Source organism: Ptychodera flava, chromosome 1 (assembly GCF_041260155.1).
Source record: "Ptychodera flava strain L36383 chromosome 1, AS_Pfla_20210202, whole genome shotgun sequence".
Lineage (NCBI taxonomy): Eukaryota > Metazoa > Hemichordata > Enteropneusta > Ptychoderidae > Ptychodera > Ptychodera flava.
Window position 1 is genome coordinate 3,221,998 of NC_091928.1, and position 27,229 is coordinate 3,249,226.

The 27,229-nt window shown below is 35.1% G+C and overlaps 1 protein-coding gene across 1 annotated transcript; it reads left to right on the top strand.

The window, feature by feature from the left end:
- Positions 1 to 27,208, top strand: LOC139149538 (doublecortin domain-containing protein 1-like). Its single transcript, XM_070721385.1, has 9 exons — positions 1 to 201; positions 10,173 to 10,387; positions 12,255 to 12,293; positions 24,389 to 24,664; positions 24,945 to 25,131; positions 25,834 to 25,996; positions 26,237 to 26,339; positions 26,674 to 26,773; positions 27,203 to 27,208. The coding sequence occupies exons 2-9, from the start codon at positions 10,200 to 10,202 to the stop codon at positions 27,206 to 27,208; spliced, it is 1,062 nt and encodes a 353-aa protein (XP_070577486.1). The 5' UTR covers positions 1 to 201; positions 10,173 to 10,199.
- The last annotated feature ends 21 nt before the right edge of the window (positions 27,209 to 27,229 follow it).

Genomic DNA, 27,229 nt, shown 5'->3' on the forward strand with positions numbered 1-27,229 from the left:
CAATAATGGCGGTGGTGGTAGTATCGCAAGTGTAAATAATTGAAACACCGACCGTTTTAGTGAGAACCCGTGGTTTTTCAGAAGATCCGTGCCACAGAATACATATTTTACTTCTTGCAGCTTTGTTACGGACCGAGATCGGGACAGAGTTCAGCGCGGAGGTTGGATAGTCAACGACAACTTTTGTCGTGTTCGCTCCAGGTGAGTTGCTTCTTCTACACCGTTACTGGCTAATCGATACACAGCCTTGTCGCCTAATACAAAACAAAGTACGATCTCACGCTTCATGTTCTTCGACGAATTGTACACACTTTTACCGATTCTTCTTTCCTTAAACTCGGATACTTCAGTTTCAGAGATGTTATTGTAGCATACTTGAGTTTACAGGTAACCATGAGATGTACAGGCAAAATAAATATCGAAATACTGGACGGCTGCCGTGCGGTCATGGTGACAGTCGAAGACGTTTTCGGCATGTCTGCATTTCCAAGGGCAACTCTGAGTGGCCCATGTATCTAACGCCAAGGTCAATGAAACAAAGAAATCAAACCTTTAGTCTTGCCCCGCGGTAGAATAATCAAGTTGAAACTATTGTATATATACCGATGTTTTCAAGTGCCGTTTTCTAAAGTACAGCTTTCTCTCTGTCTAGGAATTTTGACGAATAAAACAGAATGTAGCTCAGAGAATGAATTCGAATTCCCAACAGAAACGTTGTGTATGTGCGTGATTTTAATACTTCAAAATCTGATATTATTGATGCATCAGGGCTCTTGGTTTATTATCTTTTTCTCGAGGGTACCTGACTTTACAGTAGTAATAGAATGATTGTGAAGCAAACATTTGAATTTGAATTGCATTTGACAGTGTCAATGGGGATTGTTTAAATTGCGGGTCATAAAATACAAATTAGCTAGCTATTCATTGTCCTTTGCAGGGAAATTCAAAGTCCCGCATTTGATAACCAAGTCCATAATCATGGTTCAGTTGTTGTGCTTTGTCTTTAGAGAAGAATAGTTGTCGGAGCATAGACCTCTCCACTGTCTATAGTTGGACATATAGACCAGCCATGCTGAGTTAATTCATGTTGTTACTAAGTATAATTCTGAATTTTGGAATTTGAAAGCAATTAAGTGTTGCATATGTCTCTGACATTGTCAGGGGTATCATATGTTTAAAATTGTACTCCGAATTGAGAGTAGGACCATTGATGGTAGAACTGAGATGTATTTTCATAAAATATTGAAAAACAATTCTGATTGCCGTGTTTTTATTACCATTGATGCAAGTTAACTATTTATGTGTTATTAATCCAATAATATACATGTACTTCCCCTGAATAACAATGATCATAGTGTAAATTGACACATAATTAGTAAGTCAGGAAATATGAAATTAATGGTGGTTGTAGTTTTCTTTTGTCCAATAAGTTTCCTGTTAATCTGAGTGCAACTGGCAAGTGGTGGTCATTACTCCTGATGCAGTGTTTGTTTTTTATCGCCTACTTGGCAGTTTGATATTACAAATTCAATGGATGATAAAAAAAAGATTAACTTCAAAATTTTAGAGAGGTTAGGCGAATGTTAAGTCTATTTCAATAAAGGCTAGTTTGTTTTAGGTAGCTGTACTTGTACTGACAAATGTTTTTTCTTTCACTACAAATAGATTTTGAATTCTAAGTTTTGGAGGCATGATGCATGGTCCATTGTTTGGGAACCATGCATACACAATTTCAACAAAAAGGAATTTTGAAATAAACTTAAGGACAGATTTGTGAAATTCGTTTGAAACCTTTTGCAGTATACATTTTCAATCTTTCACATTGCTTTATTTCGGCCAATCCTTACATTTGAAAAACAAGTCATCCTAATACACATGTACAAATGTAGGTGCCGTATCAGGTGAGGTCCAATTATCTGATTAAAATCAGTCTCCTATATCTTGTTCACATTGGCAACCCAACTGAAATTTGGGCCGACGCAAATAATTGTCCTTTTGGGATTAAATTTGGTCCGTGTCCACACTTACCGGTACCAGAATTAGGGCCGACGTAACTTTACCTTCCTTTGTGACCTCTGACCTGTCAAAGTTCAAAATGGCGCATTTGAATATGGCACGCTGTTTCTACTGTTCATGATTTTCCTGTGTTTTTACGCACAAGAAGGGCAAATATGACTACCACTCACCCTTTTAATCATCGGAGAGATCTTCACCATTTATTGGATGGGCATATGGTATATATAAGACCGCGGTGGAGAAATAACCAGTGCGCGGCATTTTGACATGCCTCTCTAGTCTATTACGTGCACTGTGGAATCGAATGACATGGTCTCGTTTGCGGAACAAAGGTTGGTGGGAAGTTCAGCGTACATGGGATGATATTAAAATGTAAAAACTGGATTGAAAACTTTCGATAGGTGTAAACTTTAGTTTCAAACGTCGTTTGTTTTGTGCGAATAGTGTGACTAGTTCAACTTCGATCCATAGCGGAGGCCTGGTCAACTGGGACCAGGGCCGACGTAACGTGTCCACACTGGCGATTTGCGTCGGACCAAATTTTGCGTCGGCCCTGAGTCGGCCCTGAACCCCCCCTTCTAACCGGGACCAAACTGAGTCGGCCCAGGGCCGACTCAGCGTGTCCACATTGGTTTTTTACGTCGGCCCCGGCCCTGGTCGGGACCTGGGCCGACGCAAAGTCGTCGGTCTGAACGTACCACTAGACATGTGCTTGAATGTTACCAAGGTATTACCTTTCACGTCTGTCTACTGTGATGTCCTCGCTAAGGCCAAGTAATCAGAATTTCAACAACAAAGGGATACAAGGAGCTAATCCTAAGATTTTAATTTAATCAGATTCCACTCTGTCTTTGTTGTCTTTTTTCCTGATCCCACCAATGCTATATTGTAAATCTAACAAGAAAGTAGAAAAACACTCATAAATCAATGACTACACAGATTACTTGTACTGTCCAGCGTCCACAAATATATTGTTTTCAAAATGGCATCAATCCCAAAACTGAATTGCTTACAGCACAGAAAGGTATGCTCAAGAAAAAAAAATCGTTAGTTTTCAAATGTCTACCATTCGCATAATACTGCATGTATTTCTATGAAATTTTTTAAGCAAGTAATCAATTGTCAATAGAACAGCGGTTTGAAGGATTCTTCTGTTTTTTTACTCATTTTGTTGTAGACCATAACATGAGATATGCAGTATAAAATGGTTGCCTTTGGATCTTTGAAGTTTGAAAATGAGATTATTTGGTTCAATGATATGGTAAATGTGTAAAAATTGTGAAATTAAAAGAAACAATTATTTAATCAATTGTTAGTGTTTAACAATGGACTCTCTGCGTCACGTTTTGGCTTTCTGTTTAATTTTAGCATGTTTTGAAACTCAGTGTTGCAAAGATTGGTTTATTTGTTTGCCGTTTAACTCAAGGTAGACACCTGTAGTTGAGATGTTAATCTACTTGACCTCAAAGTCACTTTAAAGTTCAAGTGGCCAACACATCAATGACACAATTATGAGAATTATTTACATTTAAGTATTGTACAGAGTCAATTAATCTATCAGCCACTTGGTCACTCCATTATTTTTTTCTTAAATATGTATTGAAAATATGGATTATTTTTCAAGTATGTATTGAAAGTATGGAAGGAAAACAAAAGATAAGTTACAAGTCTACTCCTCAAACATGCAAAGTTCAGTAGTTGTGTTTGATCAATATTTAAATATCACTTCAACAGGATGTCTTTGAAAGTAGAAGTTAATGCAAGAATAAGATTGGGATGTTTACAATTCACAAATATAATTTATTGCTGCTTTTTATAATAAATTTTGATAATTTACTACATATCTGAGCAATGGACACTGGTGAAACTATACAAACATGGCTACTAGATTGTTTTGTCACTACTCTTTTGCAATGAATGGGTGTGTCTATGAGAAAAAAAAATTTCTATCGTTTGCACCTGAAGCAAGACAAATTGCCATAGCAAATCACTTGCCAATACAGATCTGACTATTCAAACAAACCTTTAACTCATTTAACAGAAAAATTCTAGAAGTTAGTGAAACATGGAAATTTTGTTTTGAATGTATAATACATGTTGTCATGAACATTATTGTTCTTCCATGAAACACTTTGCAGAATGTTGATTCATTTGTGTTTATATTGTTGAATTTCATGGAACAATTAAACTTTCAAGTGCATATGATGATGTTTTCAATTGAAATCATGGCTTCACCCTATGATGACCTCATCTGTTTATAAAATGACTATATTTAGAATAGGCAAAAAATCCTTTTCAGTAGTTCCACCCTCATGCATAAAACACCTTAGAGATGCTATCAGACAGACTGGCTTCAATAGAAGCCTAACAATTGTATTGAATGCACAGAGAGGGCAAATTGTTCTTTGTAACCAAGCTGTGATTGTACAAAAGAACTTTGAACAGAGCGTACAGGTAGTGACAACCCAAGGCTTCATAGCAACCAACCCTGACACTAAACATTCAGTCACCAATTTGTGGACTGCTCTAGACTTCTGTCTGCTTGGTTTGGCTGGATTTACATATCTGATGTACATTGTGTATGTACTGTGCATGGGTGTGCTACAATTGCACCATATCATACAGTGTAGCATACACACAGACACATCCACAGCACACATACACACTATCCACAGCGCACATACTGACTGTAACTCTTTTCTGTTCAACTCTCCAATCTTGATATAGTGCAGTTTTGAATTATTAATGTGGCTATTGTTAGCCAAGCATAGATGAAAAAACTGGAGGTCTATTATTGAGTCTGGGTATTATTAAAATCAATTCATTTTGATGTTTTATGTGCTTCTGACTTGCTAATCACTTACAGTTCATTTCCTGATCAAATTATCTCAAATCTCACTCACATATCAATGCCTTGCCAGCATGCTCTGTGTGGAGACATTGGTTCAGAAAGTTAATGAAGGACTTTACAAATGTATACAATACATGTATAGCAACAGAATCAACATATTTTTGTTGTTTTGACAAAACAGTAAGACAACTCAATAATAGCCTATAGAATCTTGAAAAGGAATTAATATATGTACAAATATACCTCGTAAGTTCAATAGAAGATATGCTAAATATAGTATTAAGAAACGTGATAAACAGTATGAGTAAAAATATACAATGTAGTAAGACTCTAGGAGAGTGATAGTTCACTGAAATTACATCCTGGACATTTACCATTTACCAGTAAAAGACAAGCACTTGATCACACAGATTGTCTTTATATTGAATGATTTGAAGGGGTAATGATATAGAGGTAATAAGAGAGGTTGGCGGTGATAATGTTTCAAGGTGTGATGAAAATAGAACATAAGTGAATCTTGCTTACTGTATTTCTTCATTCAATTATCAAAGCTGTTTGTGTAGATGCTGACATACTTATGATGTACACACTGTAGTATTCTGAAAAAAAAAGTTGTCTGGCTCAGATTGCTTGAACTCCTTAGTTACACTTGCAGCATGGCCTTGGAGTGTGAGTGAGTGTTGTGATGTGTTCAGTTAGTGAAGAAGTCTCTAATAATAAATGAAGTCTCCATCTCAACATTGGCACATGTAGAGTTAATACTGCAGTGTGTGCCTCCACCTTTACAAATACATGCTACATGTTGACAAGTAGGACTCCATTAGACTCTATGCTAGCATATTGGTACATGGTTCATGAATGTAATATTTGTATAAATTATACATGTACATCTTGACACCTGCCTCTGATTCATTCTCATCTTGGATTCACTTTGGTATCCAATGGATCATTTAGTATGTGCCAGGTTCTGTTGTGAGAATAAACATCTTGGTTGTAATGCTATATGTATCCTCTCTACATGTCCAATGTCATTACTACGGAAAGTTGATTCAGACCAAACTGTTTATTTGAAAGGTGCTGTAATTTTAGTCATTCACAGCTTTTAAGGTCCCTGAGAAAAGATGAGTCTCAATAAAATTTGCAAATTTCAAATCTGTGTGGCACTTGGCTAGATTGTTTCCCTCGTCACACCAGGTTTTAAAGTTCATCTACATGTATGAAATAATACGTGTCAATTGCATGGAGCATTTCTTTGTTGCTCTCTGTCAAAAGAAAACAATTGTAATCAAGTAATGAAACATGCATTGCATACTACTGTAGTACACTTGACGATGTAGCATTACACCACAAGTGGCTTTGAAATAACACTCAATTTTCTCATGAGAACTTTGCAGAGATGAACAAAATATAAAAAAGAAGCTTTGCCATATGATTAAGCTGTTGGTGGTAACGTAATAATTATTTAACTTGTCTAACACTGCATGGGGTTACATCATATCCAGTGAGAGTACCTGTCATACACTGCATGGGGTTACATCATATCCAGTGAGAGTACTTGTTATACACTGCATGGGGTTACATCATATCCAGTGAGAGTACCTGTCATACACTGCATGGGGTTACATCATATCCAGTGAGAGTACCTGTCATACACTGCATGGGGTTACATCATATCCAGTAAGAGTACCTGTCCTACACTGCATGGGGTTACATCATATCCAGTGAGAGTACCTGTCATACACTGCATGGGGTTACACCATATCCAGTAAGAGTACCTGTCATACACTGCATGGGTTACATCATATCCAGTGAGAGTACCTGTCATACACTGCATGGGGTTACATCATATCCAGTGAGAGTACCTGTCATACACTGCATGGGGTTACATCATATCCAGTGAGAGTACCTGTCATACACTGCATGGGGTTACACCATATCCAGTAAGAGTACCTGTCCTACACTGCATGGGGTTACATCATATCCAGTGAGAGTACCTGTCCTACACTGCATGGGGTTACATCATATCCAGTGAGAGTACCTGTCATACACTGCATGGGGTTACATCATATCCAGTGAGAGTACCTGTCATACACTGCATGGGGTTACATCATATCCAGTGAGAGTACCTGTCATACACTGCATGGGGTTACACCAAATGTTCCTTCCACTATGCATGACTTTTTTAATGTCTTCACCATGTGCAGCTATTTGTCATGGTTTACAATGAATTGCTTAGCACATGTGAGTTTAAAATATTGAGATACGTACTGTACCAGAAAATATAGTGGGGTGATTGGCTTTATTCATTTTTTGCATTTTGAGTCAGTTGGATTCATGAATGAATAGAGTTGGAGTTAAATTTGCCATTTAATAGGAGACCATCAGTATAAAGAGTTAATAACTTGTTGTAATAAAAAACTGATCACCATCACAAATTTGAAATTGTCTCTCACACTGAGCAACAATTATTCATACATCCCTCACGATTAGATGTAAATATACAGCCAGCAGTAAATTATATGTAAACTTTATCCAATTTGATGACTGTTGGTTGTGTTTATACAGAAATATTTAAACAAGGCTTGTGTTGATGTATTGGCTACTGCATGACATGTAGAGGAGTTAGTTCCATGCCAGTATTCAATGTTTAGGTTTCTACATGGTTGAGTTTATTTACTGCAGTTTTCCATCCTAGAAATACATGGAGTTTTTGTACAAAAGTGATGTGAATATTTTGACTTTAAAGATTATACTTGCAGTGGTCTAGAAAGCAAAAACTACAAAATAAGTATGTAACTGGTACATATTGGTACGTAATTAATACTTTCATACATAATAAACACAAACACTGGTACAGTATTAAAAAATGCATTGTAGTAGTGTTTATGTATCTTTGTGGTAGTGTTCTTAGTTTGTATATTCAACAGTAAAAGAATCAGTGAACAAAAAACCAGTACCATAAAATGATTTTAAATTTTTGGTATTTTAAAGGCATGTATCACCATCCTAGGATAGCCAAATTATACTAGTCTATTTTGACAAATATGTTTACCAGTCTGGTACAGTTGTTCAATCAGCCAATCAGTGATAGATCCAAAATTCACTTGGATTCATTTTATACTCGCTCATTGTCTTTACAGTTTACTGAAAAATAGCAAGTACCATGCAAAAAGTTGTATCAATTCACTCTCTCATGAACAATACGTGTATGTACATTTTGACAAGAAAACTCTTCTTTAGAATGCTGAATGTTCATACAATACAGAATAATACATGTATGCACCAAAGCCTTGCTGCACTGGTGCAATCTTTAATAGCACTGAAAAATCTAGTTTTACTGAACACTGTTGCCAGCCTGCTTGATTGTATCGACTGTAATTACAAAAGTACAGTGAGTCGTTTTGGTTTTATTGCCTGGGTGGTTGAACAATCATTTATTTCCTCACATGGTGATTCTAATGTAAATAACTTGATGGGAGACCTGACAGAGTTGTTTCAATCTTCAATGAGGTTTTATTTAGTTTAATAGCTACCCATCAACAGCGATCGATACCTGCACCTACAGTTGTTTGCCAGCTCTGCCCTTCTGAACTGTTGACTTGCTTCCATACATGTATAGAGATACTGTCAGCTATTGTTTGCTGAGTCAATGCAAACATTCATAATCCATTGTATTACAATTATGATCTGCACTTCCTCTTTAGCAGGATATCATAGAAATATGGATTTTCAGACAATATTATTATTTATTGTTATTGATGAGAAATATTCAAATCATCACTGGGAAATTACTGAAATTAACAATGGGTGTTTTGCATAGTTACCATAGGCCGGGTGTTCAAGTTTCTGCGTTTTCCTTAGCTTTGAAGAACTAAGGCACAGCTAATTTGCCTAACTGTAATTAACATATCAATAGATTGCTCCAAAATCGGCAGAGTGGCCCACCCCTAAAATCCCCTTCTGAGGTAGCCTCCCCTGTCTAGTCACAAATTAGAACTGTTTTTATATGCCTCTGTGAGTGACAAACCTATGTTGCAATGCTTAAGCTATTGATGATGACATATTTCAAGCATCTGTGCATAAAAAGGATATGGCAGAATCTTTGGTGAAAATGTTAAAGCATGAAGATGAGACTATATTCTCGGAATTCTGTAATCAGCAAATTGCAATGAGTATACCGGTATATATCATTGTTCAGTATTCTGTGGCAGTTTTGCAGGTGTATTAACAACAAGTAATCCACATTAATATAAATTTTGCAATGTTTGGTAATACCTGTACAATGATTTTGTTTTTGACATTGTTCCAAAAGATGGCAGACACAGATTACCAGTTAAATCCTTCCACATATATCATCTATTAATCAATAAAAAATGATCTCGTCAACCTGTCAATCATTACAATACCACAGCTATTTAGCTGCTAAGATTGTACAATCAAACTGTACTTGCATAAAATACTGCGTAGCCCAAAGCTGAAAATAAATATTTATGATATGTCCACTGTGCAATTATCAATATATCAATCAATATAATCTACATGTACCAATCCTACACTGAGTCGGAATATCATGTATTCCAAACACAGCCAGTAGGAAATTACTGAGACTCACACTATAGCTAACCCTTCAAAGAATCTCTCATTCTCAAAGAAAATATTTCACTTCTAAGTTCTGTATTTTATTGTTTTGTTCAGTCTTGTACACTTTTGTGTCTGGGTTTGATCCATGTCACAGGATTTGTGATTAAACATGTCAAAGTTCAACAAAGCGTGCCAATCAGTCTCCATGACAACAATGTTCCATAAACATAAACCATGTCATTCAGTAAAGGGTCAGTACAGGTATGTGTGTACATAACAAAAACTAACACTTCAAAATAGCAAATGCAAAATCATTGACTGTGGTTCAACAACAAACATTATTTTTACTGTGGATGGTAAAGTTTTATTAGAACACACTTCGTCAACCTTTGAACATTGCCGTTGTTATATCATATCTTCATACCTGCACAGCAAAGAGCATTGAACTCTTAGTTATTGTTAAACCTGCAAAGAAAATGATATTGGTAGGCAGATAAAATTCACAAGAATTCCCTGTGCAGGTTTATGAACACAATCAGATATGATTCTTTTCCATGTACATATACAATGTACATGAATATTTGTATTGTACATAGTACTGTGTACATAGTTTCCTGTGATCAATCAAAACCCCCTAAGCAAGGCTTTATGAATCAATGCATTGATTTGTGCCATTCATCAGTTGCAGTTATTACAACGCTTCTTTCAATACATGGTCTTTCAGGTAATCAAGGCTTGAACTGATGTCATCATGTCAAAAACACAGGACCATCGCTCTATGAAGTATTCAGAGTCAATCGCCATGACGCAGCCCTCACATTCACAGAAAATTGTGCGACTTAACAGGACAGCTAGTGACATCATAAGCTATGAAGATGTTCTCATTGCATCTTACTTAGATGAGTTACGAAAACAACCACCACCACTGTCCAAGAAAAAGTAAGACACTGTACTGTCTCTCTGAACTACTTGTAAATTCTGATGATTTCATTGTGCAAAAGTTGTGCTACCATGACCTTTGTAGATGTCTGTCATCATTGACAAACTGCAACAAGACTTGCACAGGTTTGATGTTTCAAACATAAATACAGTGCTTGTCATTTGAGTTTGGCGTTTCGGTGTTTGGCACAAACAGATTTCTTGAACGTGAAACAAGTTGTTTTAGTCTAACACACAACAATATCAAAGGATGTCACTTGCTGCACATTCTCTTATCATTCACAATGTTAAAAAATAAATACATTGTAGCAGAACTTTTATCTCTTGAAAAAGTAATTTTTTCACAGTTCAGGCGTATGATTGGCTAAAAACTTTGCAGTGTCAACCAAACATGAATATGTCCCTGCATTTCTTTGAGCAACTCATAGACAAAAATGAAAACATGTCCCTGTGACTTTGAATAAATTGTTACATTTTGGTCTAGTGATTCTTTATATTGCACGCACGCTAAATCTTAGAGTGTACCAAACAAGTAATCTGTGCATATCGAACAACGAAACTCCAAAGTCAAATTAAAAGGGCTGTATTTGCACCATGAAACAATCGGTAAATGAAGACAAACTGCAACAAGAATAAAACTATCGTGTTTTACAGGTTTCATGTCACAAACACAAATATTTGCACAATGAAATGATCTGTTTCATTCAGATCTATCAAAAAATTATTATTGTGTATGGGTGAAATGTATTTTGGGATATTGCTATGTAAAAGCTGATAATGCATGTTGTCATAGTAACATGGGTAAAATAATGATCATACATTTGATATCTGTAAATTAAAGTCAACATGTAACAAAAATACAGCATATTATTAGAATGATGTAATTGCAGGGTAAGTCCAAATTTTATCTGTAGAGGGAGCTTCATTTTCATTTCACACTCAGACAAAATGTCAGTGAGATGAATCCAATCTTTTATCCCTTATTTGCAATATTAGAATTCTATTATACTTATTTTGAATGTTCAACAAATACCCTCCCTGACAAAACTAATGATTCTGAATGTCTGTACACACTTTGTTACATTGTTATTGTACACTGACATGTTACTCCTCAGACAGGTTTTTTCACTAGGATCAGCTGTTTGTGTTTTTAACCATCTCTGCCTCACATCAAATAGTGTCATCATTATGTATGTGTATGTGTATCATGGTAACACTCTAACAGTAGACCTAACAATAAATGCAGTTAATGCATGGAAAATACAACCGTAGTGTTTAGCAAGCTGCAACTGTATACAACCCATATTGAGCAAGATGCAACAGAACTTCAACTGTACTACACATTGCCCTCACTGAATCTTATGCAGTGCCCTCATTAAAGATTCAATGAAGTATTAATATCTTGTTGATAAATTTATAAATTCACACTTAATGTTCAACAGATTATTATTGATATCACAGACAAGCAGATGAAAGTTTGACCACACACAGACTGCTGTTTAATGTTAAAATGAAAATGTACTTTTCCCATTGTTCACAACAGTGAAAAGAGCATGTTCAAAACAATAAAAAAATTAAAAAAGATCCAAAACACAATTCTTCAAATACTGTAATATTCTATTGCAGATTGTTGGGTTAGTAGCATTCAGAATTGCTCACTTATACCATAATAATATTGTCCAGGTGTAATGTAACTTCATCACACAATGGAAGTTTTCAAGAAAGCTATTAGCGTGCATGGGGCAATGGTTTAGAGTGATAAAGGTGTTTTACAGGTTATCTTTGTAACCTTTGTAACCTTTTTTGTGCAAAGTTTAACAGCATTTTAATTGTCTGCCTGTGTTATTTCTTTCAACTAATGATTTAGTGTTTACAGATTTGATGATCGACCGCCCCCTAGTAACAGGTATGTTTCTTTCTCGGCTGTATTGGTTTGTAAACCTGACCATAGCACCCGCATCAACCCTCAGTCCAAACTCTCAAATTGCAGTTTGTCCATCCCTGCACAGTTCACTGTGCACAAATTTATACATATCAACATCACCCTATCCCCAGCTTGAAATGAAAATACCATACTGCACACAAGCGGTTCTGTGATTTGCCTTGTGTGTATGTGTTCTGTTCAAGAAATGCTGAATTGAAATTTCAGACGCAATGTGCATCAGAGCACTGTTTTAGACACAAAGTGTTTCATATCACTGTTTTGGCAACTACATGTATGATACAAATATTAAAACTGATACACATGATTGATATATGGTCATACTGGCGTCACTGTGATGACTTTGTTATCATGGCGTGTCACAATGGTTGCAGTGAGTTTTATCAAATGAATTTCTTATCAGTTGATAACTGGAAGTGAAATAACGGCAATACAGTTTTCTAATGTTTGATGAAGTGAGAAGTTTGAAATATTTATTGCAGACCATCATGTTGAGTAACTAACCACATATTGGAAAGCTGTAAAATCATAACAATCCTTACATGTACCTTAGATTTCTCCTATTTTATATAACTAGCAATTATATAACTAGCAAAGGGTTTACCCTATCAACACCAAATTGTGGAACAGTCCCATTGTATTCTTTGACTAACTTGGATCTTTACATTTGGTAATAGGGGTTGAAGAACTAATGTGAACTGGTTTTGTTTGTTAGTTGTTGGCATATAAACAAATCGGCTTGTTTCTAGTCATTTTATCTTATCTCTGAGTCTGATAACATGTGTCTGTACTAATAGTTAGGTGAGGTCATTGAGGTTAGTCCATGGAACATTGAACAGCTTGTATGATTGGATTATCTTCAGTCAACAATGCACCTGTGAAGAAATCCCATTATTTCAACAGTTTAAGTTGACCTGTTTGCAGAGAAATACAATAAGCTGTGAAAGGTGTTTTACACATGCATTGTGCAGGAATGAAGAAAAAGTTGCAGTCTGTTAAGATGTCTTTAGTCCCGTCTTCTTGGATAACCTCTTTACCTTTGTCTTCAGAAGACATTCCCTGTTACATGCAGATACAGTATTTAGATACACGCCAGGGTTCTTTTGTATAAAACATGGTCGTCTATACAAACATATACAAAGGGAAACAAAAATTGTACCTACTTCCTGTTTCAGAATTGTTATGTCTTTGCAATGTCCATTTCAGCTGTGTTACATTTTTCTAAATACTGCTACTGTATGTTTGTGAATCCTCTGTACAATACAATAAGTTGTTTCCAAATTGTCACTGTAAAGACTGTTTAACTAAATATCAACTAGTGAAATCTATTGTGAAAAGCCATGATCAGATCATGACATAAAATGCCTTGGCATTAGGACATGTGGAACGTCTCAGAATATAAAACTTTCCTGCATTGAATTTAATGTCTAAAGTATGGAGACAGAATCTTTGATATTGTAACATGTTAGTGTTTGTAACGTCATGCACAACTCAAATGTGTTGTGACATTGCACAAATTATTGTAGGTAACCTAGCTAGGAAATTATCAAGTTAACATTTCAGAAAAAAATCCTGTCCAAACATGACAACTGTGTTATGTGATCCTTTCACAGTCAGAAACTCACTCAATAACTTCTACAAAGTTATATAAAACAGCATCCAATGAAAATCTAGTCCTGTCTCTCGTTAATGCTCCATTCCTTTTTTCTAGAGTGGCCATTTCTCAACTACTAAAAGCCCCAATTATTTTGTGTCAATGGGGATATCTCCGCTATTGAAGAAAGCCACACACAATAGACTGTAACTCTGGAAACTGAATATGCTGACTATGACACAACATCAATATTGACAAAGCATGCTGTTTACAGAACTTTACAAAGCTAAAACCTTACCTTCAGTTTTCCAATTTGTGACAAATTCATTCCTGTGTCTCTGTGCAATGCACTATCATTACATCAATCAACCTTCTAGTTTCTTCTCTTGTTTTCGTCAAAATGAATCTTAAATTTGGCGTGAGTAAAGTAAAAAGAAATAACCAATCTTCATGATATGTTTAGAGTCATCAACATTGAACAAGTCCAGGATACTCTGTATACAGTGTACAGAGTGATAACAGATTTAGATCAACTCTAAACACACATCGATAAATCATATAAATGTATGTTCTTTACAGATATCAATCCTGCAGGGTAAATCTCTCTGCCACTTTTCTCCTATGCTGAATATTTTTTTAAGCTTTCAAGGAGTCATGATGAAAAGATGTGAAGTTTTAACTGTCTTGTTGGGACTTGCAGTTGTACTTGTCAGTCAAGTGATCTTATCAGAAAAGCTAATCATAGCGAATGAAAAGTTCAACTTGTATATCAAGATGACAAGAAGATAAATGATAAAATCAGTGAATCAGTCTGTGAGGACAACACTGACCAATAATGACATACTGCCTGTAACCTTTCACACAGATTGGCCATGCAGTTGATGCCAATATCTTAATTATATATGCACATCCCTTACTTGCATAGTAATTTAATATCACCAGGTGGTGTTTTGTAAGTTGGTAGTCAGTTTTAATATCTTCAATTCTCATTCAGAGTTTCGACACTATTTGTAAACTCTCTACCAGATTTCACACACGTTAGATGTAAACTTTTTATAAAAACAGTAACGTCAATACGTTTATAATTTGTTATATCGTAATGATGACAGTTTGGTCAGCCTTGATAATATTGTGCAGTACTCTGAGAAAAAGTGAGATGTAAAGATGTCAGAATATATTATCACTCACTGTGTAAAATTGTCAGGTCCAACACTGTTAGGTTTGAATAAACTGACTACTTCAGAGTTAGATATTGATATTGGCAAGGCGCTGTGACTTGATTGGATCAGTGAAATTGCCAATGTGGCTAGTAAATTGCAAATAGATTGACTGCGGGCTGCAACTCTTTACTGGCTAATAGAAAATCCATTAGGCCATAAAAACTAAAAATTTGTTTCTCAACTCTCTATTTGCTGAACTTATACCATTCTGTATATGTAGTAGTTTTTGTAGGATGAATAACTGATGTTTTTGAAGGTTTCTTGTGAGTTACAAATGTAAGATAATTGTTTTGGCAAATGAATTGTTATTACTAGCAGTCCATCATCTTGAATCTTACTAAAATAACATTCAAGAAAGAAAATGTCATTACATCCAAAAAAGTTATCTTGTTGAGTTACTGTTCACATGCACTCAAAATTGAGAACATTTTGTTCTCTGGTAATGATACATATATAAGCAAATTTGTACATGCAAAGTTATGCAGAAATAAATTTCAAGACAATTTTTGTTTAGAAATTTTGCCTTGAGCATATTACAATTAACAGAAATGATGCTTTAAAACCAGTTCAGTGAAAATTGTTATATACATGTACAGTGGCAGACAGCAGACCTGATCTTTTCCAATGGTGTAATATAGGTTTGTTGCTTATATTGTACATGTAAAATGTCGTGAGCCAGAACTTTAAGTTGTTTTTATGTATTGCTTTAAATGTTGTACCACACATGACTGAATTTTTCAGTTCAATATTGTTGTGGAGTGCTCCAGGATCATGTTATGAAGAAAAGTACAATTACTAGTAACACAGCAGATTGCTGATGACCAATTTAATAACAAGAATGTCTTAAAATGCATCGATTGCTATAAGTGTCTTGTTACCATGACAATTGTCACTGCATGAATAGTTTGAATTCAATGGTCAGTGACTCAGGATTTTGTAAAGTTGTTTTTTCTCTTCTTCTCCAGCTGGTTGTTAGTACAGATAGATCTAATGTGTGTACTTGCCAAAATATCTTTGTTGCAAATTTGTTGTTTTTCATCATTTTTTCAGATATTTCCAAATAATGTGAACTCTTAGAGAAGCAGCCATTCAATTATTACATGTACTAGCAAATGTACCAGTATATCATTATAAACATGACATTACTGACATTTTGAGAATTTCAAAGCAAAACAAAACTAATGTACACTTCAGCAGTTTGTGTTGATTCTGAATTTTAATTTTTTTAATGATTTTTTTTCTTCCTTATATTTGGTTCTCGTATAGTACTGATTTAACAAAGAATGACAATTCTTCTAGCAATTGATAGTAATGTAAAGTCCTATGCTAATTACACTCTGTATAATATTCAAGAACAATGTTGCTTGGGAAATGGACTAGTCACATCGCTGCGCCATAGATAAACTTTTAGGTGAATAGAATTCAAAAGTTGCAAAACTTAAAATAGTGACTCAGCTCCCCTGATTGTATGTGAGTGTATTTTGATAAACTCAAATGACAAATCGATGTCAAAATGTTTAAAGTAAATGTGATGTGTTAGTTTTTGATATATCAGTCAAATTGATTGAACTCACGCGATAACATAAATCATTATGGAATTACAGAGAGTGACTTTAGTAAAGCAATCAGCATTTATTGTGAGTAGATTAGAAGCACTATGTGTTCAGACTCTGTATTTGCTGAAAACCTTATCACCTTCCAATTCTCTAGAATTTCACCACAAAATTCAACAAATTAGACTTCAATGAGGTGTTAAAGAATGAATATGTGAATGGGTTACCACCACTATCATGGCATGTACGGGTTTTATTCAGGTTACCATGCCAACAGATGTGGGCGTGATTGTAGATTGAAAACACTTAACCACTAAAACAGCTTTTTTTAGGCAATTGAACATGTTTTGTGTTGTACAGAGCAAATGAATAGATCAACATCAGTATGTACTCCACTCTCAGATCATAATCAGAGCAGTGTTTTTGTAACCATGACAACAGAGCAGTGATGTAATGCAACACAGGGCCATAATTATTTGCTAGATTTCTGGTAGAGATAAATGCTTCCACAATAATACTTGTATGTGTTTGCAATCACATTAAAGTATCTTGATTCAAAAGAAAGCAATGCTGATGTACACAGTACACCAATGAAATAGATCAAACATACACAGTACAAAATTACCTGCAGGTAACAATGCCCATGGCACAGGCTGTTTTCAAGTCTTCAATTAGCCCTGTCAAAGCTAGCAATGCCCAAAGGTCATAGGTGCACCAAAGGTCATGACACTTGACTTCCATTGCACAACAAACATATTGTTCAGTTTGACAGCGCAAGAGTTTGAGTGAAAAGGAATGAGATAAATCCGACAAGTGTCGTACAAATGGTGTACCTGTGTCTACATAAATCCACTGTGTTCATTTCACTATAAAGCCATTATGCTGTTTGTGCCGTTTGTGTCTCAGTGTGTGATCATTATCAACACAATTATGTCTGCTGCCAGAAAATACAAATGTTCAATGAATTCCAAGGGAAGGCAAATTCAAGAAATTCCTCCTTTTTCCATTTAGATACTGAGTAAAGTCTGTCAGTTTTAAAAAATCTTTACAAAATTTCTTTGTCATTGTGTAGGATGATAAAACTGAAATATTTAGAAGAAAATGGCATTAATTCAAGCATCAAAGATAGGGTGATATTGGATTGGTGTGACTTTCCATTAACACATTGTCAGACATATTCCAGATGAATGCCACCATTCAATGGTATCAGATAATTAAAATTGTTGCAGACGATTTTGATCTTTTCATAGACTGAAAAGTTGATGATATTCAGAATTGCATCTTCACTAATGGTAAAATTATTTATGAACAAACAAATCAAGATGTTAGCGGTGTAAATTTTGGCTATACATAACATGTACATTTCATGGCATGCAACTGTTTATCGATGTCCTATGACTTGCTCTGTACTGCCACAGAGGGCGCCCTATAACAGTACCAACCGTGGTTGCTTATCATAAGACAGTTCTTGTGAAAATGAAAAAAAATCTGAACAATTAATCGACAAACCAAACTAGACCTCATGCATTTTATGAATTAGTTATGTTGCTGCCAAATCTATAATGGCTAATTTTACCGGAAATCATTGATTGTACATGCACTTGGTTTTCCATCATATAAACTCAACATAATCTGTCAAATTGACAACATTTTAAAATGCTGACAACAGTATCTCAATGTATGCTGTTTGTAACAGCATAACAAGTTAAATGTTATTTCTAATGTATACTCATAACCTACGACTGGGATATGAGTTCTATTGAAGGAAGACTGTGAATAAATCATGCAATCAATTTATGTGATTTCAAATAGACAAACAGCATTTGCAATATTATTCAGTAAAACATTGTCATTTATCAGTTAAAGAGTTATCTTATCAGTGTCTTATACCACTGAAACTGCTACAATAGATTTGCACTCAGTTGAACTCCAGGTTTCCCTAGTTGCTAAGGAGGTAATATGTATATAAACAGTGGTTGCTAAGGGGAGGAGCTACAACAGAAGCTGGATAAGATAGGGTCGTTGAACTTTAACAGTGCGGGTTAATGTGCTCTCGATTTCCGTATGCTGTATTGGTTAATGACATATTTCATTGAAATGTAATATTTTTGACAACACAACACTGCAGAAGTAGGGTGTCTAATGAGTTGCTGAGATATTCAAATAAGGAAAGAAACCGATAAAACCGGGACCACCGTGGAGTTGATTATTGTCAGTAATGTGGTGAATTCACCTTGCTAATGAGAACATTGTAGTGCAATTTAATGGTAAAATGTTGACTTATTCAGGATTTAATGGCACAGCTAATGTATAATAATTTATTTAAACATCCAATGTCAATATGTACAGAGTTTGATGTAAATTGTGACAGAATGCTTCTGTTCATCCCACAATGTGTGAATGTTAGCTGTGTAACCTGTGTGCTCAGCTTTTCAGTCTAATTGTATGCAATGTGAATTGTCAATGCTTGATACTAATTAATTTTGAATTGTTACCGTTGGAAACTAATTAATTGAAGATAATGAAAACACACTTAATTTCTGGTGACTCTCAAGTTTACAATTCATGTTTAATTGAAATAGTTTATCTGAGAATATAACACTAGTATGTTTGCACAAAATGTACTGAGAGTCATAGAAACTGGTTTTAAAACAAGTAACAATGTTTTACTGAGATGCATGCAGGACTGCAACTTGAACTTATATTTCTAATGAATTTATTTTCTGTTAGTGTTACAGTGACATCACTAATTTTATTGAGCATAAATGACACAATTTGTATAAAAATGTGAATTATAAACGTGAAGTCCATTATTATACTGGAGGTTCAAGGTAAAAACTATACCAGCTATTGTGTACATGTATATGGCGGGATTTTAAGTATTCAAATTAAAATTGTTTAACATTACAATAATAAATGTGTACCTAAAGCATTGAGAAACGAGAAATAATTACATGATCACTATTGTCTTGAACTGCTTATGATTGAATATCGACAGTTCAACTTTTATTGTTTCAAAACATACTATAACCAATCGTCTATTTTATCAGTGTTAACCAGTAATTGCTGCAATTACCGGTAGTATCAGTTGACATGTTCTTGGAGTAGTTTTGATGAAAAATCTGTGAAGCAGTTAGAACAGTTCATGGAGAAATCCATCCTCTGAAGATGTCTATTGACATTCAATAAAGCAGAAATATCCAAGCAAATAACCATCTTCAAAATTTTATGTGATGTTCTTTTATCTTTTTGTTCCATATTGGTTCTCTTGAATGAATTGAAAAATTCAAACAGGCTGAAGTGTCGTCGTTAAGAGGGTTTCAATAGAAGCCTGTCCTGGTAATATTTCAAACACTTCAAAAACATTGTAAATGTATCTCTGATTTGAAACCTAACATTGCATACAGTAAACGTTCTGTGAGTGTAATCTTTGTGTGAAGTCTTAGGTGATTTGAAAACAGATGCATTAACACAGAGAGACAAACAAGTACATGTACAAAATGCACTGAGACCAGAGTAATGTCCTATTTTATAACAATTTGAAACAATTCTAAATTTCTGAAATATTACATTTCCTATTTTCCACGCTATTGATTGTTGATGCAGCAACATAATCCCCTTGCACAAAAGAGCCAGTAACTCTGACTGTTTAGAAGAGAACTGAAAAGTAATTATGCAACAGTCAGCCTCAGGTGTGTGCAAGACAAGGAAAATCAATTGTAATTGGTCAGTGGTTTTTGTTAACTCTGTAATACAAGACTAGCAATGCAAACAGGTAAAACTTACGTATACATGTACATGCAACAGACTATGCTGTCATGATGCCACATGCCATGTGCATTTTTGCTTGTCTTAAAAGCCCAGGATAAGTTGTCTCAAGTAAGTCATTTACTTAAAATTCCTTTCTTGAAGGAAACCAAGTTTCAGAAAAAAATTTGACATGAATGTTTGAAAAGGATACTGGTTCATTGTTAGCGAGTATTGATCAGTTCTTTGAATGGCCATGGAGTATGTGTACAGCGTATGGTGGACTGTAAAGACAGCTTGAATGTTGATTTTGTGTATCAGAGATGCCAAACTGGTTGTTTTATGAAGTGAACTTTCAGGTGACAGTGATAAAACAAACCAAAATTGCACTTGTTTGAAGAATTGTTTCTGTGTTTTGCCAACACAGTGTACATGTATTTTTGTGCTGTATTGTATTGTTTGTTGTAAACCAACCATTCCACAGCTGTTGTCAAGGGCATACTACTACCATCAATATTCTTTAGTTATGGTTTACACGATTTCTGTCATGATAAAGGTCACAGGTCTTATAGTACATGTACTTGGTAATTAAGATATTTAGAAATGCTATCAAATACAAAACTTTTTATGTTTTCAGGTAGAAATAAAATAAGTTGACTTTTTAAAGGAAGAGATAACTTGTAGTCTATTCCATAAAGCAATGAAGTCCAGTAATTATTACATGTACATAGTTGCCCACTATGAGATACATGACACTGAATCATGCATTTGTCTTTTGCAGCACTGAGAGTTAGTTATTCATATAACTCAATATCACTGTGTACAACTATACAGTTTTTAAATTCATGGCTTGTCTGGTCCAACCGTGGGTCTTGAGAAACTCTTGCAAACTGTGTTAGATTTGAAAACCCTGTTTAAAATGAGACAGTAAAGTCAATATGAAAACAAAAAGACTTTCATCTCCATGATGGCTTCTATTGCAATAATTGTCTGGGTGAAAGGTTGACTGAGCAAACAAGTGTCTTTGATAAAGGATTTGGTTTGCTTTCTTGTTATCTAAAACCATAGATCTTTTATCAAATAAGCTCACTATCTTCTGACGATGTTGTTGAAATTGTTTGTCATAGGAATGTGTTATTTTACTCTACTAGTGAAAAGATAATGTTTTATTGTAGTCTGCTGGTGGAAAGTTCAGCTTAGTTTTAGAATTGCCTTCTGTTGATGTAATGCATGTATTATCACTTAGTCACATGTACTACACCACATATAGGTTACTGACAAGACACTCTTTGCATGGACATTGAAACTGGCAAATGAATTCACTTCTGATGTGAATCTCTCAATTCTGAAATCAACATATCTGATGGAAAAAACTAGAGCTTGCTTCGTTACCATGGAGACAAACCCTTTTTAATTTAATGGCTGTACTAAATAGTAACATCTCTGGCATTGCATGAATTCTGTCCATAGAATACACCATACTGTGAATTCTACAAACATAGCAGTAACATTTTCTGAATTCAAATACCCTTGCCTGTACCATCGATATGCGTTGTAAACGGGTACAAGGGCTGGATATCTTTGATGGAAAATATACCCTTACATGAGATCAACATCCTGTACAAATGCAATGAGAACAAGGATGAGTTTTAACTTTTCAGCTTATCAGTCAGTCTTTGCATCTCAGGAAATATGAAATACAGTGACAGTTGGTGTGAAGCAGTGGCAAAGATGAATAAGTAATGTGCTGTAGTTTTGAAACACCAGTATACAGCACCTATTTTGACACTGACCACATTTGTTAGTGGTAATTTTATACCACATAATTTTCAAGTATCAGGCACAATTAGACCATGTCATTAGAGAAATAAATTTGTTTATAGTTCATCAATATTTTTTTGCAATAGTCATTTTGTTAATCATAGGAGAAAAAGTGAATCATTACTGTCAAGAAAAATGAGTGTTGAACTGTCTATTTTTTGCAAGTTTGAAACAACTCAGCAAAAGCTAAACTAATTAATCGCAAAGGGAGAAATATTTCAAGAATGTTGTTAAAATTTTATCCATACCTTTTGAAGTGTAAGTTCTCCTAACACTACTACCGGTATAGCTGCATAGAAAGATGGCAATGGAGGTACATGTAACTTGGTGACTCAATGTTTAACTTTCAAGTAAATAGAGACTTGTGTCACTCCTGACAACAGAGCTCCAAAAACTATTTTTTTCCAAGGGAAAACAATAAATATTGCTAAAGCTTACAATGCAAGTCCTTGACCTCATCAGTAATACAATTCTTGGGTTTTTGTATGTAGTGGAAATATTAATTTTGTCTGATTCTGGCATTTTGTTAATTTTGTTTGACAGAGTAGAAATGATTCATAGTTGCTATTTGGAGTCTGACAGAATAAAGAAAGACGCAATCGCTGTATTGAATGCTGTATGTTTTATCTGTCTGCCTGTTATCAGTGTATAGAACAGTTGGAGAGAATATGACACCTGCATTGTATTAACCAGTCAATGGATCAGAAGGATTTAAAACCATGCCTTTCACAGTGTCTTAGCGAGGTCATTATTCTCAGAGGCCTCCTCTGTGTACTTCAAGAAAGTAACTTAAACCTTTTTGTCTTCCATTTAGTGGATAACATGACATAAAAGACAGTCCCTTACAAATAGTGTGTGGTGTACAATAGTACCCTGTAGACCCAAGTCAACCACACATTGTTGGTTGCTAAGGGAGATTAAAACGCCCTCTTGAGGCAAAATGTAGAACTTATCACCCGGTGCTGTTAACAGTAATAACTTTAGAAATAGTGTAAAGTTTTGATTTCCGTTTCTGCCAAGGTTTGGGAAAAAAGTCACATAAATTGTGAGCCCAAACACCCTGTATGTTGTACCCTAATATGCATTATTATATCATACCAGTACATTGATGGTGCAAATACAGCGATCTGATTTGTCTAGACGCGAAAAGAACCGTGGTATATTGGCCATATACCACGGTTGGCATTCACGCGAGCTCTCAACTACAGCAAAAATCCGTTTATAATGTTGCATGCTAGAATTTCAATATACTGTTATGATATAATAGCAATAAATCACACCCAGCGATGGTATATTACCACTTAATTTTTACCAGTTCACTTCATATATGCACTCTCTATCGCTCGTGCATATATGTTGTGAACTGGTCAAAATCTCATGGTATACTATCGCTGGGTGTGCTTTATTGCTTAAATATACCACGGGGTACTCTGGTAACATGTCTAGGCAACTATCTTAGAATTTACATCAGTATCGCCCTTCACAAAGTCACTGATATGTACATATACACCAACATGTTTACTATGATGCCTTATACACCTTGTCAGTATTTGAAAATCAGTGTGATAGATCTGGCAGGGACCATCATTCACACAAAGTTTTTAAAACAGTTTTACGCAAGATATGTTCGTTTCTCCCTAAGGTATCACACATTTTTCATCTTGAATGAAATATAGCCAAGATGATGTGCATGTTATTAATTACATTTGCATGATGTAGTCTGAACACCTGGTGATGTAATTGTAAATCACATTTCTGTATTAAGACACTTTGTGATGTGTTAATGTATTTGTTTTGCATGCTGTCAAATAGAATGTTTCTATTTGTAATATGGTAAACTGGACCTACCCGCCTTGTTAAGTTATCACATCCACCTATCATCCCTGTAGATGGTATGAGCTACACTTTCAACCCCTTAATCAGTGTATATGACCTACCCCTGTCAGAAGATAAGCCAAATACATGTACTACTTACAGATGTTTCAAAATAAAAACAACAATTCATATTTTAGTTTTAACAAGTTTTCTTTAAGATGGCATGAATCCAGACTGTGATAAAAGGATTTAGAATATACGATACACATATACATGAATAAATATCAGACTATATGAATTGATTTACAGAAATAAGGAACCCAAGCCAATATCTCCGTATCTTCAGAGGCTACCCCATAGTTCCCTGTTTGCTCAACAGCAACTGACTGCACAGAAACCAAAACGTCCATTCTCTGGCACCCAGTCAGCACGGCTTCCTGGTCGTGAGAAACCAAAAGTTGATCCAAAGTTCATTGCTGACACGGATAAATGGGATCCAGATTCCGGGAAAAGTGAGGAAGAGGGACCGGATGGTGAACAGAAGAAGAAAGTAAGACCTATTAGTGCACCAGCAAGAGCAAAGGGGTAAGCATTTGAAATGAATTCTTTGATTTTATTGCATTACTTTAATCATTTAAGAAATGGAACATTTCAAATGCATGCAGATGCATAGTTTACGTATTATGTGAAAAGATGTGGTACTTTCCCAGCTAAATCTTTGAGTAGCTCAAGAAAACATGTGGAGTGACTCTATAGTATACATGTACTGTTATGATATATAGCATCTCCCAGCACAGGGAAACCAACAGTGTTTTACATTACCGGTATAGCAAGTCTGATTTTCAATTGTCTTTGATGGTAACAGTCACAGACCTACCAGTGCCAAATCCACATCATCAACAACATCCAAAATGTCAATGCGATCAGCGTACTCGTCAGGAGGAAAACGTAACCGAACATTCTACCGCCCACCGCAAATCATCAAGTGTTTTGCATACAAGAATGGACAGCGAGATGTCTTTGCTGAAGTGTCTGCACCAAACATAAAACTGGTTAGTTGTGTCAGCTGTATGTTTTCATATGAATTATGGAATCTCACAGATTTCCTTTTCCAGCATCCATTAAAAGGCCAGTAGCCGTAATATAATTTTTGTTTTGCATGCCAATTGCAGTCTCTTGTTGGACTTCCCAAAGAATGTTGAAACATCTACATGTACTGCTGGTATTTAGTTTGTCAATACAACATGAATACATGTAAAATGCATTGTTATTGTTCACATTTGAATTTTAGACTTGACTGGAATTCAATAACAAAACAATTTACACATGTACAGGCTGAGTTGACAAGCTGAATACTGTGTATCTCAACATGGTGTGGGGAACAGAGCAAGAAACTGTAGTTATACAAAATAAAAATGTGACAAAAAATTACAGCTACCATCTCCTTGAAATTGAAAAAAGTAAATTGTATCATCAGAATGAATATTACCATCATTTGATGAAAACGGAAAGGAGCAATCTACCCTCATTGCTTCTTCATTTCAAGATTGCCATCTCTCACGTTTTCTGCCGTATTGTTTGTGCATAAGCTCATGTAGTTTTTTCGTATCCATGCTAACAATTGCAAACTTTGGTACTGCAAAACCGTCCCGGACCAGTATTTTGTACTTGTCATGTCAACTACTGTCAGCCGCATATTTTTGTGAAAGAACTCTTTATGATCATTTACAATATAAAACTTCCATCGTTTTCAGTTGTTAGAACAGTGTACAGTACGTCTTGGCTTGACGACTGCAGCTAGGAGAATCTTTCTGAGTGATGGTGTTGAAGTGCTGCTTGGCAGTGACATTGAACGTGGTGCTGAGGTATACATCTCATGTGGAGAAAATTTTAAGGATCCTCTTGGATCAGAAAAAAGTAAGTAATGAAATTTATCATGGTGCAACCTTTAAAAACAATAGTTATTTTTGTTCAAGTTGATGTACATGCAGATCTTCAGCATTCAAGTTTTTCAATGTTTGTGAATAAAAGATTGAAGTATACAATATTCTTTCTTATACAATATTCAAATTGAGTGTATCTTGATTGAAAAGTGAGGCTTTCATAAATTTTGTACATGCATCAACTGATGAACTGTTTCCATCTCTGTTAACACAGGTAGTGCAGCAATGAAGAAGACTGCGTCATGGACGGTTAATGGTGTGGTCTTTGAAGAAACTAAGAAAAAGAAAATGAAACCAGTGCTGTCAAAAAGACTAAGGTGAGAGTTTGAATCTGTAGATGAATTGCAAAGAATGGGGAACAGAAAGACAGATTTGAAGACGGAGAGACAAACATGGACCAAAGATTCATTGCATGCACATATATGGATTGAGTAGAATTGCAAGATACAGAAACTTGTATATAGATCCACCGCAGTCTTTTTGTACTAACACTGACAGTTCATGGGACAATAACTAATGAATTTGAGACAGGAAAGGAAAATTTGAATTTCAAGTGGAGACCCTTGTGAATATGTGAATATACACAGAGTATAGCAAGTAACCCAGCTGTATCATCATTGCTATAATTCTCAATATTGTCATTGATTGCAGGAAAATGCTAGCTCAGAAAAACCGAAGGGTGAGGGTATTCAAGAATGTGTGTGGCCAAGAAATGGCAGAAGTTGTTGTTACTATGGATAAATTTGATACGGTGAGCATGACAAACAAAATATAAATTTTCAAATGGATTTTTTATCTTAAAGTCAGAATGGTAGTCATTAAACAACTTTTCTGATGTTAAACCTATATAGAGCAAATATTTTTCTTAATCTATCATGTATGGTTGGTATAATTTTGAATGGAGACACTTAATTTATCCCCACTACATCCATAGAATGATATTATTATAGATTGAACATCATACTGAAGTTAAAAATAAGATATAAAGTCAACTGAATTGATCACAAACTTTTATTTGCATTTAATTTATGCTCATGATTTGACAATTTTTTTGGGGGTATGAAAATTCTCTATGATATTTGAAGACAGAAAATGTAAATGTTGTGACAGTGTGAGGAGCCACACACATTGAGACTAACATGTAGCTTAACTTTACCATGCAATTTCATTTTTTGAGCAGTCCTAGATGATAGCACAACAGACTGGG